This window comes from Sander vitreus, chromosome 8, assembly GCF_031162955.1.
Source record: "Sander vitreus isolate 19-12246 chromosome 8, sanVit1, whole genome shotgun sequence".
NCBI lineage: Eukaryota > Metazoa > Chordata > Actinopteri > Perciformes > Percidae > Sander > Sander vitreus.
The window spans coordinates 7,703,957-7,722,667 of record NC_135862.1 but is presented as its reverse complement, the minus strand read 5'-3'; the positions used below and the strand labels follow the sequence as shown (position 1 = coordinate 7,722,667).

Below are 18,711 nucleotides of genomic sequence, written 5' to 3'. Positions count from 1 at the left end.
AGTAGTTGTGATGACAGCTTAACAGGCGAGTGGGGTCGGCCCCAAGAGTTAAGCTTATTGGATAATTGACAAGGGCTTGGCTCTGGCACTATGTTTGCCTTCCTCTAAGGGATTGGCAGCTTGAGCTGTGATTGTGTGCAGGTATGGGATTTGAAAAGTACCCTGAACTTTCAGTGTGTGTCTGTGTGTGTGTGTGTGTGTGTGTGTGTGTGTGTGTGTGCGCGCGTGCGTGCGTGCGTGTGTGTGTGGATTAGCATTTAGAACACTGGTGTATAAAACACTGTCACAACTTGCCATATTAGGAGCAACAGGGCAGCACTGTGTATGTAGAAAGGCTGTATTTGTTCCAAACATAAACTTCCTTTTTAATCTACTTTTGTATATGCCTGTGTTTGGTGGTCAGTGCTGCTCTCCTTGGCTCTGCCAACAGGCCGACTCCCCCTGGACAACTTGTGGTTGGTTTCAATCTCTTCCTCTGTAATTGATAGGGATCTCTTTACTAATGATCAGCCACAGCATGTGGGTCTTGACTACAAATACAGTCAGTGGGATATGCCTGGTAGTCCTCTTCTGCTCAGTTTGGCAGCAGGCCAGCCAGCATATGGTACGAGCGCATGCAATGTGGTTTGCCGGAACAGTTTTGAATGTCGTCCAAAAGAATCAGATTAAATAGAGATTTTATCAAGTCCTCCTTTTTTACTAGAATTTCAGTTAAATGACAAATTATTCACCTGATAATTTCGCATCTGGCGAAGGCCGACATGATATAACTGTAGGCTAATGAAAAAACAAGATACTGCCTGTGTCAACGCCAAGACAGATCATGTTTGATGCCATTGGAGTGTGTTTGACACAGCTCTTCAAAGAGGTTGACTGTGATCAAAACTGTTTGTCTCTATTGAACCGTCTCTCACACACACACACACACACACACACACACACACACACACACACACATGGCTTTGATATACAGTACGCTGCATCTCTAATTAAGTTGTCCAAAAATGTTGTTTTCTCTGAAACAAGAAGGACAAACATCTGCCCAAATTGGTTAAAAACATTCAAGTTGTTAACAACATGATTTGATATTTGAGAATATTTTTAGTCTTTTTTGGAAATACAGTAAATAGGGATCACTATTTTCTATCATTGTTTAAAAAAATATATCTGTGAATTTATCTGTTTTTTTTTTTGGATATTAAAAAAAAAATGTAATAATAAAAATAATGTAAAAAAAAAAAAATAGAAATACCATTAGCAGCATATATAATATATCATCATATAAATTCATCTAAAGGACGCTGGTGCATAATCAGAACATCTTTTGCATTTTCACGTTCTAATAGTGGATGCATGCCCTAAACTGTAAACCCAGCTTTATTGTAAACTATGGTGAACATTGTCATCTGGATGAAGGAAACACTGAAAATCGGTTCTAAATGGTCTTCTCTTTAAACATCTGAGTATTTTTCACATGTAAAAACCAAAAAAGTACACTAAAAGTGTAAGTGAAAGTGTACTGATCGCATTTTAAGTCTGAAATCAGGTCAGTTGTAAAAAGCTTGTAAATGCTTATTCTCCCTTTCCCATCTCATCCTGCCTACATTTTCTGATGTGGAGGTGTCGAACAATATCGGGTTAGGGGGGGGGCGGTTTCGGCTTCAGATGGCCATGTTGGATCTACTTTCCTTTTTTCCCTCTTGATCAGCTGTGGAGCGGTTGTCGACTCACCATTGGCCCCCCATGCAGATATTTGGCTTCCTGACCCCCCCATCTCTCCTCTCTGACCTAAACCACAGGGTCCACCCACATCAGCTCCCCCGAGGGCCCGACCCAAAACAACGATTCCATTGTCTCTGAACCACACATCGCGCTGTGTGTATGTCTGTGTCGGTGTGTGCTAAGTAGGCTAGGGTTTCATATATCATGCCTAAAGTGGAACCAGAAGCTCGGGTCTTGAACTGGTGTTTTGGAAGCGTGTGTTTGACAAAGAAGCAATTTTGCACCCTGGACGTGAGTGTACTCAAGTTCCAGTTGTTTTGTTTTATTTAAAAGTAGAGATGTTCAAATTTGTATAATCTAAAACTACACCCATATCTTGATAGCTGAAGAACCATTGAAGCGTGTCCAAGTTTATTGATTTCGGGTTTTTTTCTCAGCATCACAAATTGCAACATGCCACAAAGCATGTTCCATTCAAACTGAATACAAGGATTTCACAAAATAGATTCTCTTTGTATTCAAAGACCCATAAAACGTTGCTCTTAGAGAAAAAAGCTCATTTCTATTCATAAACAGACCGTTAACTTTAAACAACTTGAAACCCTGAAAAAATGCGAGAGGAGAAATGAAATACTGCCATTGACCAGTGAATAGATTGATGAATATATATAGAATGAATATTTTTTTTTTTTACATTTTAAATGTATTAAACCCAAAGTGACCCTGTTGCTGCTGTTGCAGTGCATCATACGCCTAAGCTTGTACCAGTTTTAAAGCTCATTAGTCACTCTTGCTTGATTGTTCTCCACCTCTTACACAAAGAGCTGACGTAAAAGAAGTTAAAAAATGAAGTAATGTTGGGGCTTTTATTACTGCTTAAAATGAGTGATAGTTAAGAAATGAAATCAGCTAGTGATAAGATGTATCGTCCGTCCAAGTGATGCCAAATCAGCCGAAATCAGGCTTTTGTTAAAGTCAGAGATTTTTTAATTCCTGCAGCTCCATCAGTGCAGAGTGTAGTTGGTGTGACGTAATAACTAACGTGTTTTCCTAACATTCAGACACTACAGTAGTTGTTGATATCAGTGCTGTACAGTAATGCAGGACAGACCTGACTACTCTGGCTGCACAGCCGGGATCAGCAGCTGGGCTTTTCTAGTATTAAACTCACACCTTCAGTAGAAACACTATCCTTTGTCTAATTCATGGCTGCAGGGTTTCAACTGGGCGCCTTTAGCAGCGCCGCCACATTATATCACATAAAGTACTTACACTTACACTGCTGGGAGGGAGTAGGCTACTTTGTGAGTATTTTTAGCTGTGGTGGCCCCAGTGGGAATCAAAGCCCCACCCAGGCAAAGTTGGGGCCTGACTTAATTCTCTAAGCTGCAGGTGAAGTAAAATATAGTAATTCAGTTTTTGTAAAGGTCAAAGGTCAGCGCAAGGGTTTAGGTTGTGTGCCATGTAAATGTATACCCATTACCGCTATTAGGTGATCTTCAGGCTGCTTCTGAATTGTGTTTCTTTCTGTCAGAAAAGGAGACCAAAATGCTGAAATCATTTTCTCAATTGCTTTTTATAACAAATTCTTAAGTTGAAGGAATATTTTATTGTGACAAAACTATAAATGAGTTGTTGCTGTAGAACGCATTATAAATTCACACGTTTTAAAGCACTGCTTTACCTTTGCTCAATTCTCTAAGCTTCAGCTTCAGGTCCATCTCTGGTCACTCAACAAATAAAAACAAAGTACTACCATTTTGTAGATTTCATATCAACTGAATTGATACACATAAATGCTTTCAGATGATCTACAGGCTGCTTTTGCATCACAGTTTTCGTCAGGACAGGAGGCAAAAATGCAACCGTAGTTGCATTGACGCACTCCAACATGCTCTTGGAAAAATATGGATTTTGATCATCCATTAATTGTCATTTTTGAACAGTTTCCAGCTTCTCCAATTTGAATAATTCTCTTAGTCTTCCATGACAGTGAGCTGAATGTCTTTGAGTTTTTGGTTTCGCAAAATTATAATGGCCATTTTTCACCAACCTGTTGAACCGAGTTAAAATTCGGCACAGTAATTGATTTGTTGCAGCCCACTTTTATCACTTTTTACTACATAGTCTTAATTCACAAATTTTGCTATTTTAAAAAACTTTATTTTTAAATTGAAGAATTAAATTTGATCCTATGGGTGCACTCATCATAAATCAACCTGGATTAGAGCATCAGTTTACCATCAACGTTGTGGTTGCAGTGCACGCAAGGCTAACATATGGCTTCTACAGGTGGCCTGCTCTGTTGGAGTAGGTTGGGCATATCACTGAGCAGCAAAAGAAGAAGAATGTGTGTGTGTGTGTGTGTGTGTGTGTGTGTGTGTAATTGTGTGAAGGGGATGATGTATGAAAAGAGGGTTACACAGGGCTACTATCCCTCAAAAACCCACCTCCCCCCCCCAGCCAGGAGGATCCGGCTGCTTTCTCAGGCCATGTTCTGTGACAAGAGAGTCTGGGTGTCATCTGACGGATGAAAATAGTGTGTTTGAAATGTACACCGTGCTAACACGGAGCCAGGCTAACCACTCTGCAGTTTAATGATTTTACAATACTGAGCGAGCAGTGATAGGCCATTGAAAGTGTGTGTGTGTGTATGCGTGTGTGTGTGTGTGTGTGTGTGTGTGTGTGTGTCTGTGTGTGTGTGTGTGTGTGTGTGTGTGTGTGTGTGTGTGTGTGTGTGTGTGTTTGTGTGTGTTAAAAAGTCTGCAATTAAATGTCTCAGCAGTGTGCTGGCATTCTTTAATCAGCGTGTGTGGTGTGCATTTATGTTCAAGTGCTTCAGAGTGCACTAGTGTTCTCATATCAGTGTGTGTGTGTGTGTGTGTGTGTGTGTGTGTGTGTGTGTGTGTGCATGCGTGCGTGCGTTTGTGTATCTTTTTCCTCCTCTTGGCTGGCCTGTCTCCTCATGTTTGGACATATGTTGAGTTTTATTTCACTGAGACATCAATCCTGCTGGCCAGCTGTTAGGACAGCTGCTCTCTCTGTGCCTCTCTTGCTGTATTCATTCTGTCAGCCGCTCTCGCTCTATCTCTCTCGGTATCTTTCTTCCTATCTGTCTGTTTCTGTCGATCTGCCTCTCTTCCTCTTTTTCTTTACTGTAATATCACTGTCTTCCTTCCTGTCTTTATTTCGGTTGGTTTCTGTCTTATTATACTTTCTATCTTTTCGGTCGCTCTCTATCCTGTTCTTTCTTTCTTTCCTCTCTCTCTGATGCTGTGGGGTCTGCAGCTGAAGTCACACCACTGACATAAATTTGGAAGTGCAAAGTGTAGCTGTCAGCTTCCATTTACACACGTTCAGTAGCGACATTAATACACAAAATGTTTTTTTCAGCTGTGGGTGTGTTACACAAACATCAGGCACTCACTAAAATATAGGCCTTTGTTTTTTTTACATTAACTAATTTTTCAGATTAATGTTTTTTTCTCTTTACCTTGGCGTTTTGACTGCAGATTTACAGTAAGAGTTCCTGAGCTTTGGCAACTGTACATTTGGTATGTGTGTGTGTGTGTGTGTGTGTGTGCGCGCGTGTGTGAGTGTGTGTGTGTGTGTGTGTGAGAGTGAGTAAAAGAGATGCTATGTTTCCATCTAAATGTCAAGTGAATTTGAAGGGAAGTTTTGAAGTGTCATCAAATATAAAATGTGAATTAAATATACTTCTATAAAGCAAACAAACTGACTTCTCAAATGTAGACCCACTGCATGTCAGAAAACAAATGGAAAGTTTCTCTCAAGAATTGTTACTGTTCTGTTGCGTATTTAAATTATGGTCAAATTTCACACTTTCCCCTGAAGTCAAACACAGAAAAATATATCTAGCTAATGACCATACCAACCACTATGAGACTTGAAGAAAAGAAACAACATGTCTGATATTTCACAGAGGGTGTGATGACATTTTCCTGACATGTCTAGACATTTTTCAGATGCTGTTCAATGAGATTCAATAAGTAAACATTAAATGACAGACAGCTGGAGAACTTCCGAGGCTTGGATGGACATTCAACTTGCTGTTGAATCGTCAGTTCAAAAAATTGGGCAGCTGCATAGACATATCGAATTCTTTGATAACAAGTCAAAGATACAAGCATGTTTACGAAAACGTAAGGAATAGTTCAACATTTTGGGGAATACACTTTCTGGGCTCATTGACATTCTGGAGTCTTGTCATCACTGTGAGGTTGCCGCCAGGAAAACTCCAGGAAGTGACTGGCTAAGAAATAGTTCTAGCATGTAAGTTCCCGTAAAAGCACAAATTGTAGTTTACATTATGATTTATATGTGGATTAAACCACCAAAATATAATGTGTTAATTAATGAGCTTTAGAGGTGCTAGTAGGCAGATGTCTTTTTTTACTTTAGCAAGAGTTAAGCTAGCTGTTTCCCCTTGTATCCAGCCTTTATGCTAAGCTAATCGCCTGCTGGCTCTATAGCTTCATATTTAGCGTGAAGACATGACAGTGGTATTAATCTTCACATTTAACTCTTGGCAACCAAATAAACACATTTCCTAAACTATTTATTTAACTCCCAACTCCCATTTCATCTAAAAAAGTTTGTTAAAAAACATTCAGTCAGCTATCTTAAAATCTATTTGGTGCATTGCTAACAGCTAGTGGAAGCCAGAGATTACACTTGCAGTTATTTGAGAAAACATTCAGCAATTTAAAACAAGTTCACTTTCAGAGTCTGAGTCAATTGCGGATGAATTTGGCAGTTATGGTAACAAATGATAAAGTGTTTTGAATTTTTCTACAACTCTGACTTGCACGCTACAAGTTTCTTGTATTATTTAGAGCCATCAGTGATACCAAACTGGAGGAAAATATCATGATTTCTCAAAAATGAAGTTAAGATAAGTAAAAGTTGTGGCCATAACATAAATCTCGTTACCTATACTACTTATACTATATACCACCACTGTTTATACGGTTTCTAAGTTGAGTTTATTCAAAACAAAACATGAGAATATACTCCCTCTGTGCTCTATTAAGAACATTACACAAGTTAATTCCATGAAAAAACTTTTTAATACATGGAAACAGAGAGAGAGTAAAAGACAGAAGGAGGGAAAAAGAGGGAGACTCAGTCCGAGTGGAAGCCTGTGGCACACTGTGTTGTTCTTGGCAGTGGCTGTTTGGGAGTGTTGATGCTTGCCTGGCACACAAACACACACACACACACACACACACACACACACACACACACACATACACAAACAGTGGGTTGCCTGTGGCTCGTGTAAAACACCCAAAACACTGTCTCTTGGCAGGTTGGCGTGGGGACAGGTGATAAAACTGTGTTTACCTAAAACACTCGCCAGCTCACTGGCTGCCTCGGCGTTGATTTACTACGACTCTCTCTCTCTCTCTCTCTCTCTCTCTCTCTCTCTCGCTCTCTTTATCCACTTCTTATCTCCTTCACCTCCTTCTGTCTCTCCTTTACTTAATTTTATTGCTCACTCGTCCCTTCTCTCTGTCTCTCCTCCCTGTCTTTCCCCGCTGGTGGTTTTACAACTCTGAATAGTCAGGGCCAAGGGTTAGATAAAGTATCAAGCCCAATACAACAGTTTAAAATAATAGAAATAAAAAACTTTTATCATCGGTATCCAATATCATTTACAGTATATAGGGTTTGGCAAGGGCTTTCTCATTTTGTCCTTACTAATTCTAAAGTAGCTCTCCTCTTTCCTCTTCATGTTCACTTCCCTGCCATTTCTAATGTATCTTTATCACCCTTCCATTCAAGCTCATACAACTCTCTCTACTTACAGAAGATGACTCAAGCGTCTTCTGCATCTTGCTCATGAACTCACCTTCAACTCAAGTCGTCTGTCCTACTTCCCTCTTCTCCTATGTCTCTCCCAGTTTTTTCTTTTCATCTACCCTTCCTTCTCTCCTCACCCCATTCATCCTCCCTCTCCCTCCTCTTCCTTAAAGCATCCATCTTCTGCATTTCTCCTCCACTTGATAAAGGAGTTAGTTTTCAGACAGCAAGGAATTTTGATCCACCCTCCAATCTAAACAGCACTTGATCCCCAACTCGGTCGCAGGGACAGATAGAAAGCCATCTAGGGTAAAACATCTCCCTCTTATCCTCTTTTATTCCTCTCTTCTTGTTCTCTTTCTCTTTTCCTCCCCACTTACACCTCATCCCTCCCATCCCCCACTCTCTATGTCTCTATGTCTGATCTGTTTATCGGTACGGGGGGTATAAATTGTGCATCAGAGTACACACGCAGTTGACTTATGCAGATGTATCTTGGAGTTACAGGTTGTATCTTCCTCTCTAAGTGCTCCCATAAATTGTGCTCCTTAATTTTGTTTTATAAGAGGCCTGCTAAACGAGAGCACATCGGCGCCTTTAGGTCTTGGGATGAGCAAAAAAAAAGCTTCTCATCCTGACCCCATGTTCCAGCTTCCCTCTTTACTGGCTGTAAATATCACCCATTGAACCAAATGTACACAAATACATATCCAGTGGAGCCACTTGTCCAATAAATCTATGAAAAATTGGGTGGATTCCATTGTCCTGAGGGGACATTGTAATTACCTTATTTTGCTGCTATGTGGACCATCTGTTTGGAAATACCCACTGTTTTTTTTCCCTAAATATGGGAAATCACCATTATTACTGTAGTTTTTAAGTTGTTTCTTTGTCTTGTAGCTGCCTGATACCCTCCCTCCCTCGCTGACATGGCCCCCCCCCCTGTTTACATTGATCCCATGTGATCTGGACGGCTGCATTAGCTTATTTACAACAATCATAATCCGACTGTAAACATGCAAGGCTTTAATGGACTCAACAAGGAAGTTATGCTCGGCCTGCGGACGGCATCTCTTGACCACACAATGGGCTCATACGCATAAACATTAAGCCATTCACAATAGGCCATGTGCCCTTATGAATGCCTATAGCGCCTTTTGTCAGGATAAAGGCACCACAAATAAGCTATTGTCTGACTTAACCATTCTAAATCAGGCAAGCCCTTAGGCACATGTTTTCCACACAGCGCCCAAGAATGTGTCCATTTTGTGTGTGTGTGTGTGTGTGTGTGGGGGGGGGGGGGGTTCTTTTTGACTTCCTTGGTGACTGAGGCTTCTGCATGAGGCCCTGCATGACTGTGACACCATCTGTGGCCCATCCGCTGGCACGAAAACCAGAGTATACACACAAACCCTGGGCTGTTTAAGGAGTGTGTGGACATGTACAGTATGTACAAGGAAGCAGTTTCACATGCAGACACACTCACACAGGTATTGTGTGGTGGAAAAATTATTATTACTCATTACCCAGCGGAATCCTGTCATTGTTATCTTTTTATGTGACTGTTATTACTGACATACTGTGTAAATTTAAGCAGAATTTGAATGTTGTAGCTGGTTGAGATGGAAATGATTGTGACCACTTTATAAACAGATGGGTATTTTAATGATAATATGGTCTCTGTCTGGTGAAAATGTTATATGTCCGAAATGAAAAATAAAGGGTAATTTGACAACATTTTATCGAGCTATTTACTTCAGACGAAGTCAGACAAAATCGTCTCGTCTCTACAGATAAATATCTGTAAAATCCACAGACAGAGGGTGACCAATAGCATTGATTTAAAATGACAAAATATGGAGACACAAGGTTTCAGCCTGACAGCAATGACATCATAATGCATCATATATTACAAACTGATATGTTTTTTTTTTTTATGTAATATCTTAATTTGCAAAGTAACTGGTAACTAAACTGTAGCTTTCAAATAAATGTAGTGGAGCTAAAACTACACTATTTCCATAAAAGTAAAATGAAATGGAAAGAATTTAGTTAAGTACCAACACTGTACTTGAGTAAATATACTTAGTTACATTCCCCCACTGATACCTGAAAGCATCCATCCTTCACCTGTACATTTCTGTCTATCTTTTATGGGAAAGTCACACCCAAACACTCATGCTTGCACATGTGCAGATATCTTTCTCTCGGTTTGTCTCTCTTTCTCTCTCTCTCTCTCTCTCTCTCTCTCTCTCTCTCTCTCTCTCTCTCTCACTCTCTCTGCTATCCGCCTGATGAAGAATTAAGAAGTTCTCATTGTTTAAGTAAAGTTCACAGCAGGACACCAATTGAACAAGTGAGACCTTATTAATCTTATGGGACCACGTGTCTCTGATGTCGATTATCCTGAGGCTATGAGACACATTGTGTGAGAGAGGACAGCCACAGACCAGAACAATGCAGACATTCTCAACTGCTCAGCTGGATGGCTGCTGCATTTTTTTTATTTTTTGAAATGATTCCTTGTCCTTCCTTCTTTTTTTTTTCTTTGAAATTTAACAATTCATAGAGATGGGTTCTCTGCCCTCTGTCTCTTCTTTTTGCTTCTTTTCTTTTCCTGGTATGTCCGAATCAGAATCAGAAAAGGTTTTATTGCCAAGTAAGTAACCCTTACAAGGAATTTGCCTTGTTGGATGGTGCATACAAAAACATAAACATATTAAAAGGAAACAAACATCACAGTTTATGTTTGTGGGCAACAATACATTTCCTCAGGCTTCTTTAGTGAACTTACCAAACGGTTTGATCTAATCAGGTGGTACATGCATTGTTTTTGAAAATACAACCCAGAACTTTTGTGCCTTTTTTGTTTTTTTGGTCATCTTTCGCTATGAAATTCTTATTGAGTCTGTGTGTGGTAAGCTGTTTAACAAACATCAAAAGTGAAGGTGATTATTTTCTGTCTTTTTGTAGAACCGACTTGCATGGAGAGGCTTCTCTCCAAAGATTGGAAGGAACACGTTGACCGCCTGAATGCCAACGAACTGCTGGGGGAAGTCAGAGGTAAGAGCGTCCACACCGAGGCCTGCATCCACATGTACAACCACAACTGAATCTTTATTCACTTTCACACCCGCAAACAGTGAGATGCCAAGGTTTACTGGATGCAGACAAACTCTCTTTGTGCTTCGCTGTGGCCTTCTGCAACAGGTGGCGCAACAATACATGCTCTACGTGGGCTGTTAGAGGGAAGAGGAGGTGTGTAAGACAAAAAAAAGAGCAAGAAAGAAAAAAAATCCTTTTTTTTTTCTTCATTACAATAAGTCGTACATTTCTAAAACCTACAGATCCTACGCGATCTGAGGAATGTTCTTATAAAACAAGCAAATGGTATGTGCACAAGAAAAGGACACCATTTTTCAAAAAAAGAAATTGAAGGGTAAGAAACTGTCAAACATGCTGTAATTCTCTCCTCCATGTGTATACTTTAAGCGTGTTTCTGCATATGAGAGCAAAAGAGTAAGTGGTCAGCAGGCCTACCTGTCGAGCAGTGAAGGCCAGTTTAGACAGTACACGTTATAATTGTAACTTTGATTAAAGGGTGCTTATGAAAGGAGAGGCTGCACATTCATGAAGCTATAAATTGCACCAAGGCAAATGTATTCTTGACCTGCTCTGGTATTCAAAAGTGAAAATAGCAGCATTGTGGGGGTGTCCTATGTTAAAAAACATTCAGCGGCTGCAGCAGGAGGGAAAGCAAAGGAGGCATTTTTAACGATTTGACCACAAATGATCATTTTCCTGTCTTACGCTCTTCATTTCTGATTGTATATTTTGAATAAGAATTGGATCAAAATGTCCCGTGATGCTCACTAGTTGGTAAGTGATAGAAATGTCTGTTTGATGTCCCTCTAACTTTACTGCTTGGACTGAAATGTCACGTTCATTTTTTTGCAACCAGATTTATAAGTCAGCCAAGTACAGAGAATGAGAATTGCTTAAATTCTGAAGTGTTACAACATTGTCTTCAATGATTTACACCCACCAATTGAATAAAAAAGAAAGAATAGATGCTTGTATAAAATGGGTAACTTTGGAGAACTGATACATTTAAATAGACTCATTTCCGTGCCCTGAGCTACGGCCAATTGTGTTTGTGTGCCGTGAGAGTAGTCGCTAACGGCTCCGCGGTCGAGCTCCTCTCAGTGAGAGAAACCGTTTGGGATCGACGGCTGTTGAAATGGCAAGCATTTCCTCTGTGGAGAGTGGAAAAAAGGGACGACAGAGAGCCTTCTACAGCAGAACAGCACCGACATTGACTTTCACAACAGGGTAGAGATCCGACGCTCTCTCTCTCTCTCTCTCTCTCTCTCTCTCTCTCTCTCTCCTTCCTTCTCTCCTTCTCTCTCTCATTCTCTCTCTTCATATTTACACCATCCATCTGCACACACACACACACACACACACACACACACACACACACACACACACACACACACACACACACACACACACACACACACACACAATTTATACATAGAAACTACAATCATACTTTCACATCACGTTCTGTCTGTTACCTGATCACTCATCTAGAGACAGCCTGCATTAGGGTGCCAGATAGATACAGAAAAAAAGTTTTGTAAGAGGCTATTCAACTATTAAGTTGAAAATCCACTTCATAAGACTTTTTGTTTGAAAGTCACTCACTTGACTGTCTTCTCTTTACTGTCTTCTCTGTCTTCTCTTTACTGAGAAGTGGGATACCTGATCAATATTAAGGTCAAGTGCTAAGCCCACCAAACTTTACTTTCTTTTTCTGTTATATTTCTATGTATTTTAAATGAAGACATGGACTTTAAGATACCCCCCCCCCTCTTTTGGGGTTTTACTGTGAACTGAAAATGAGAAACAAATTGAATAAGCTGTTCAAGGCCATCCAGTATTTGACTTTTTTGTTTGTTTTGTGGTTCATTTGTGGATCATTATCTCACTTTTCATAGCTCACATTTTGAATCTTTCATTTCCACACTAACAGACGTCCTGTTATTTGTTCCCTCTCTGAAAACATTCTCCTTTTTCAAATCAGGGTTCACTCAGATCATCACCATAGTAGAACTTAGCTAGAAGAAGAAGACAACTCAGCATACTTTATCAGGTCTTCTCCCAAGTCTGATAAAATCCAAGGGGAAAAGGCAACAAAGACAAACGCTGATTTTAAAGGGGGAAAAATGTTATTAAGGGCCCTTGCTACCCTCAGGTAAGCACCTCAGGCAGTACGCTGCACAGGGAGTGGCAGACCAGAACTCCACCTGTGGTCTGTATGTCTACCTTTACAAACAGTATATCTTAGTATCTTAACACACCAGTTTTACGGTTGAAGCATGCGTGGAGGCAACCCTGTATCCTAGGAGTTAAGTTTAATTTGCAACAGCAAATATGTGTTGAGGGAAACAAAATGCCTGCTGGATTACATTTTCTTTTGACATAATGAGAAAATGTTGTTAATTCATGTAAAATTATAATACTATAATACTATTATTCGGGTCAATGCGGTAATTAGGATACAAAAAAGGTAACTGTATTCCATTAAAGTTACAGAAAAAAAGACATAATCAGATAACTGCTACATTTAGTAAAAATGGGGATTATTAGTAAGATTTACAAATTTAAAATACATTTTACAAATAAAGAATGATATACTACCATGCGCACACATTAAAACACTTCACAAGTCTCACACAACGGCACTCTGTGAGTAAAACTATAGCTAACAGTTGCCAATTCACTGGCCTCTAGCGTGAAAAAAATGTCGCCATTATTTTTTGTATTTAAAGCAGGAAAGGGGAACAACATGACTGTCAGTGCAAGTCATGCCCGTACTTGGTATTGAGGTAATCCAAACGATACTTTAATATTGTGATACTTTGTGATTAGGTTATTGACTACATTTTTCACAGATACTTAGTAATTGTAGTATAGAACATTGACACTTGGTTAAGATTAGGGAAAGATCGTGGTCTGGTTTAATACAGAAAATTCTCTAATCTAATCTAGTGCAGAACAAGTATCTGCAGTCAATCAAAAAACGTTATTAACATTTAGTTAAAACTATGATCTTTTCCTAATCTTTACCAAAATGCTTTTGTTGCCTAAACCTAAACACAGTGTCACAGTCCTGCACTTTGGATGTCCACCAGTGGAACAGTACGACACCATTAGCAGGACCGTGTATTTTCTTTAATGTACATGCGCGTTCCCGTTCACAAGACATACAAAACAGGGACCCACTAAACAGCAAACTTTTAACTGACAAAATTAATAGCTTACATTTAAGGATCATATTTGAATGGCTAGTAATATGCAAGATACAATTTTATTATGGTAAATATCAGGGTCATGCATCTTTTATTCAGTGCATGGCATTCAATGTTGCTGATAGTTAAAAGTTCGAATGACATTACTTATTCTTTAACTTGTGTGTAAGAAAACTCTGGTATGATCTCAGAGGTCCAGTGAGTGGAGGAAACCAGAACCAAGACAGCAGCATGCTTGTCCTATACAGTACATAAAGTTGGAATGTGCAGTATATCAATTTCTTGTGTGTTCGTTGAAGACACTAATAAAATGCGTAAATATAGCACTAAACCAGTAAATGCATGCACATAAAGGATCTCACACACACACACACACACACACACACACACACACACACACACACACACACGCGCGCACACACACACACACGCGCGCACACACACACACACACACACACACACACAGATGTCTCTGTTCGTCCAGCTGCGTTCTGACCAAAGAAACGCTCTGATTGAATTCAAGCGTCTGAGTCTTTTATTTCTGAATCCCTGTCTAGCTGACCTAAATACTTAAACACAACTGTTGATCTGTGTCTCCTCACAACAACCTGAACGTATTTGTTCAGTCGCAGTTATTTTCAGGGTAAAGAAAACTGATGACCTCTTCTTTCTTTTTTTTACTCGGAACGTTCAGTAGCACTCACGAATGCAATTCAACATGCTTGTAATGTATAGCATATATAAGTTGTTGATTTTTTTTTAAAATCTTGACTTGTGCAGGGAAGGTTTGTAAGTATTTAAACTACAATGTGCCTCATTGCACACATACACAACTGGGAATGTGCCCAGAATGACATCACTCTTTACTGCAACCCACTGTGTGGTGAGCTGGAAAAGAAAACTAGTGCATCAGCTAGCGTTTTGCAAATAGTGTCAAGAGAATTCATAATTAAAAGAGTACCAGCAACTCTAGGAAATCATGAAAGTTCATGGCTGCTTCCTATCTTATATGCATTTACATGTTCATGAATTCATTTAATTCTTTCGGGTGGAGACATATTAGGGTAGGTTGCAGCAATATGGCAGTGATGCATCTACTGATACAAAAAAAAGATAAACTGACTGAAAACATTTCCATTAGCTAATATTAGCAAAACCTTCCAGATCAGCAAATACAAATGATGAAAACTTCCACACACTTATCTCCACTTCAAACTTTGTTACCAAAAACTTAGATAACATATTATGTGTTTACAATAGAGATAAGTGTGCAGATGTTTTGATTCATTTTCCAGCAGCCAAGCATGCAACTTTTTAACACATTTGGGCATTATTGAATGTCTTGCTTTTACGTTTTTACATACAAAGTGAAAAAGCAACAGATGGATAGGAAGTGTCTGATTATACTGTCAGATGCAGAAGCTGGCACATCTGGCAGCAATAATCACACTGACATTCAAGAGTCACTTAAATCAGACATCTTACCCATTGCACCTTTTTATTTTCATACACATGCTACTGACTTTATGGAGAAGTAAGTTGTTTACAGAAAACCTGAATGTGTGCAGATTAGATGTGATATCTTTGTACCCAGCTGCCCTGGGTAGATCACGACACTCACTTGTTTTGACAAAATGTAGTGACCGTGTTTTTCTTGGGGCCTGTGGGCTGATGGGAAGTCAAGTGTCAGAGTGTTTGTTGTGTGGTGACATTGAGGTGAAGGTTTAGTCATCCAGAGGAATGCTGGGAGTTTGCCGCACCGATGAAAATGGTTTGATGGTTTGGCAGAAGCCCAAAGAGTCCGGGGCCATTATGAGGTGTGATAATGCGGAATGTGTGATGGTTTGTATGTGTGTTTGAATGTTTGTATCATGGCATGTGTGTGTAGGGGGAAGGGGCTCATTGAAGATTTTGTAATATATTGTGTGACTCCATGTAGTTTACTTGTAATTATAATAACATTATATATAGTTATAATATATAATAATACAATTTTAACTGTGAAATGACTCACACATTAACATACTGTATGCAAGCAGGCATACACACCGGCACACACTTAAAAAAAAAAAAAAAGAAGATAAATAAGGTAATGCAATAAACAATATCGTTGCTGTCTGAAGAAAAAACATGGATCTCCAAATTGGGTCAGTTTTTCAGATCAACTTAAAGGAGAAATCCGGCGCAAAATGAACCTATGGGTTAATAACACATGTGTACCGAGTCGACCGTTCTCTGAGATATGTTTTCATGCTAATCGAATGTGACCAGTTTTAGCGCAAACCGCTAATTAGCTTATAAAATTAGTCGTCGGGGCACGGGTAAAGTAAAAGAGAAATTGCTATTTCTATACCACTAACAAGGCTCAAAACAGCACCAAACTTCCACTGTAGCATAATGAGGGTCCCTGCATGTAAACCGAAGCATTGAGAACGTTGTAAGTGTACAGACAGTTTATTACAAAGATAGTTTATAAAGACAGTACCAGTACAGTCTTTATAAACTATCTTTTTAATAAACTGTCAAATTCTACTACATCTTAAGCCAAATAAGTAATGTATTGTGACAAAACTTTTTCTCAAGATCATGAAAAGCAGGCATTTTGGAGATACATGATTTTCATTTGCAGACGCACAATTAGATTAGACGAGAAATAAAAAAAAAAACAAGTAAAATGCAATCAATTAAAATTAATGCAACAAAATACAAATGTGGAGTTTATAAAAACTACACAATGTCCAATTTTATACATGCATGGGTTGGTGGGAGGGTTAGGACAAATCTGGAATACTGACATTGACATTTATTTGCATTTTCTTGGTACATACTCTACTGTAGCAATGCTCTTTTATTACTTTGTGATATAACTAAAATGTGTTACAATATAACAAAAAGCTGGATTTGAGTGCCATGATTCCAAACATTGTTTAACCAGTAACAACTAACAAACACCTCATGCGGTAGTAACAGCTTTGGCATCATGCTTCAGTTTTGGTTCAGAGACAGATCATCTGAACAGAGTGTGAAAACCCTTTATGGCTTTGTGTTTTGGCTAGTGCCCTCAGCAGGTGTCGGGAATAATCCTGATGGATGGAATACGGAAAAGGTCTGAGATGATTTTTGGTGCCAGAAGTGTTGAAGGAACGCAAGACGTCGCGCTTGGAATGCACAACCCGTAATCCACAAGGATGAATCATGGAGCTGCAACATGCAGTTGTTGCGATTACACAATATAGGATTTACTTCACTGCAAGGAATGTAGGCGAATAGGAATACATTTGTGTGTATTTGTGTGTTTGTGTGTGTGAGTGCATGCGTGTGTGCGTGCGTGCATGTGTTGGTGTGTGTGTTAAGACATGACAGCGTTATAAAGTTTCCATCAGTGTTGCAAGACTAAATTGGTCAAAGAAACTTAGGGTGGGGTGAAGAAGGGAGGATTAGAGTAACAATAAGAGCAGAGAGGACGAGAGAGGAGGTGATGAAGGGAGGAGAAGGGGGGAGATGGCAGAGAGGTGATTGAGAGAGCTGGTGAGAAAAGAGTGGGAGGGGGGGAGGAGAAAAAGACGGATGAGCAGGTAAAGAGAGCAGAGGAGATGGATCGTACGGGGGAGGTGATGAGAACAGGAAGAGGAGAAGAGAGAAAAAAGAGAGAAAACTAGAGAGGAAAATAATATAATGAAAGCAAAGGAAAGAAAAGAAGAGAGGTGACGAGAGGAAAACAAAGAGAAGAAACAAGAAGCAAGTGATGAGAGCATAGGAGGAATCATGAGAGGAGAGGAGAGAAAAGAAGAGGACTAAAGGAGTAACCAAAAGAGAGGAGACAAGACAAGAAGAGAAAGCAGAGGAGAGGAGAGGAGAGGTTTTCAAAGTCCCTTTATTGGATAAAAAAAAACAAGACAAAGAAAATAAACTAAACTAAATTAAAAAAAAGTAAAAAAAAAAAAAAAGAGAGGAAGATGGAGAGGAGAGGAGAGGAGAGGAGAGGAGAGGAATCTGGACATGGAAGTAAAGTTACTGATGGGGAGGTCGTTAGGGGAAAACCAAATGAAGAAAGAATAAAAGCATTTTAAAAGAGAGACAAGAAGAGGAGAATGTTGCCTTTGATACAGGGTGCTGAGGGGTAATTTATGTGTGTGTGTGTGGGGGGGGCAGTCTGGGGTACAATAGGGGCCTGACAACACTACAATAGAGACTCTGTTAGTATGCAGGTAGTGTTGGGGCCACCCCTGCAGTCTCCTTACATGGCCCCAGGGCAAGACCTTACACACACACACACACACACACACACACACACACACACACACACACACACACACACACACACACACACACACACACACACACACACACACACACACACACACACACACACACACACACACACACACACACACACACACACACACACACACAAGATGAACCGGCATGTGTGTTTGAACCCATTCAGACAATAATGAAAACACATACTGTCACAGAAAAGGAAGAACTTGTCGTCATGTTGGTCATGAGTGATATGCATTCACTAAACAAGAATAATCACACAAACACATATAACAACAGTAGCTCTAGGGTCAGGCAGTGTTGTACTTCCTATAGTGTAGTTGAACTAAATTCCCCAGAGTGCTTAAGGGATGTTGCTGGAGAAATGTTTTAACCTTCCTTTACTCAACATGAATTCAACGTAAAATGAGTTTTGAGAGTGTGCAGACATTTGTGGCTGAAATGTACCCCTCCACCTGCTGGTGCTGCAAAAACAACATAGCCTTGTGTCTAGGCCCTGATTGGCCAGTTATATGGTTGAAATGCAACACAGACAAAAATAATTTGACATGATTTTATTTTCCAG

General features: G+C 39.7%; 1 protein-coding gene across 7 annotated transcripts in view; it reads left to right on the top strand.

Moving 5' to 3' along the window:
- Positions 1-18,711, top strand: part of LOC144521904 (transcription factor SOX-6-like) — a 118,276-nt gene that overhangs the window by 52,665 nt on the left and 46,900 nt on the right. For all 7 annotated transcript variants that reach the window (XM_078256564.1, XM_078256563.1, XM_078256561.1 and 4 more), the window contains one exon: positions 10,522-10,611. In XM_078256564.1, the coding sequence (XP_078112690.1) occupies positions 10,522-10,611 (90 nt within the window). The remainder of the gene's footprint in view (positions 1-10,521; positions 10,612-18,711) is intronic.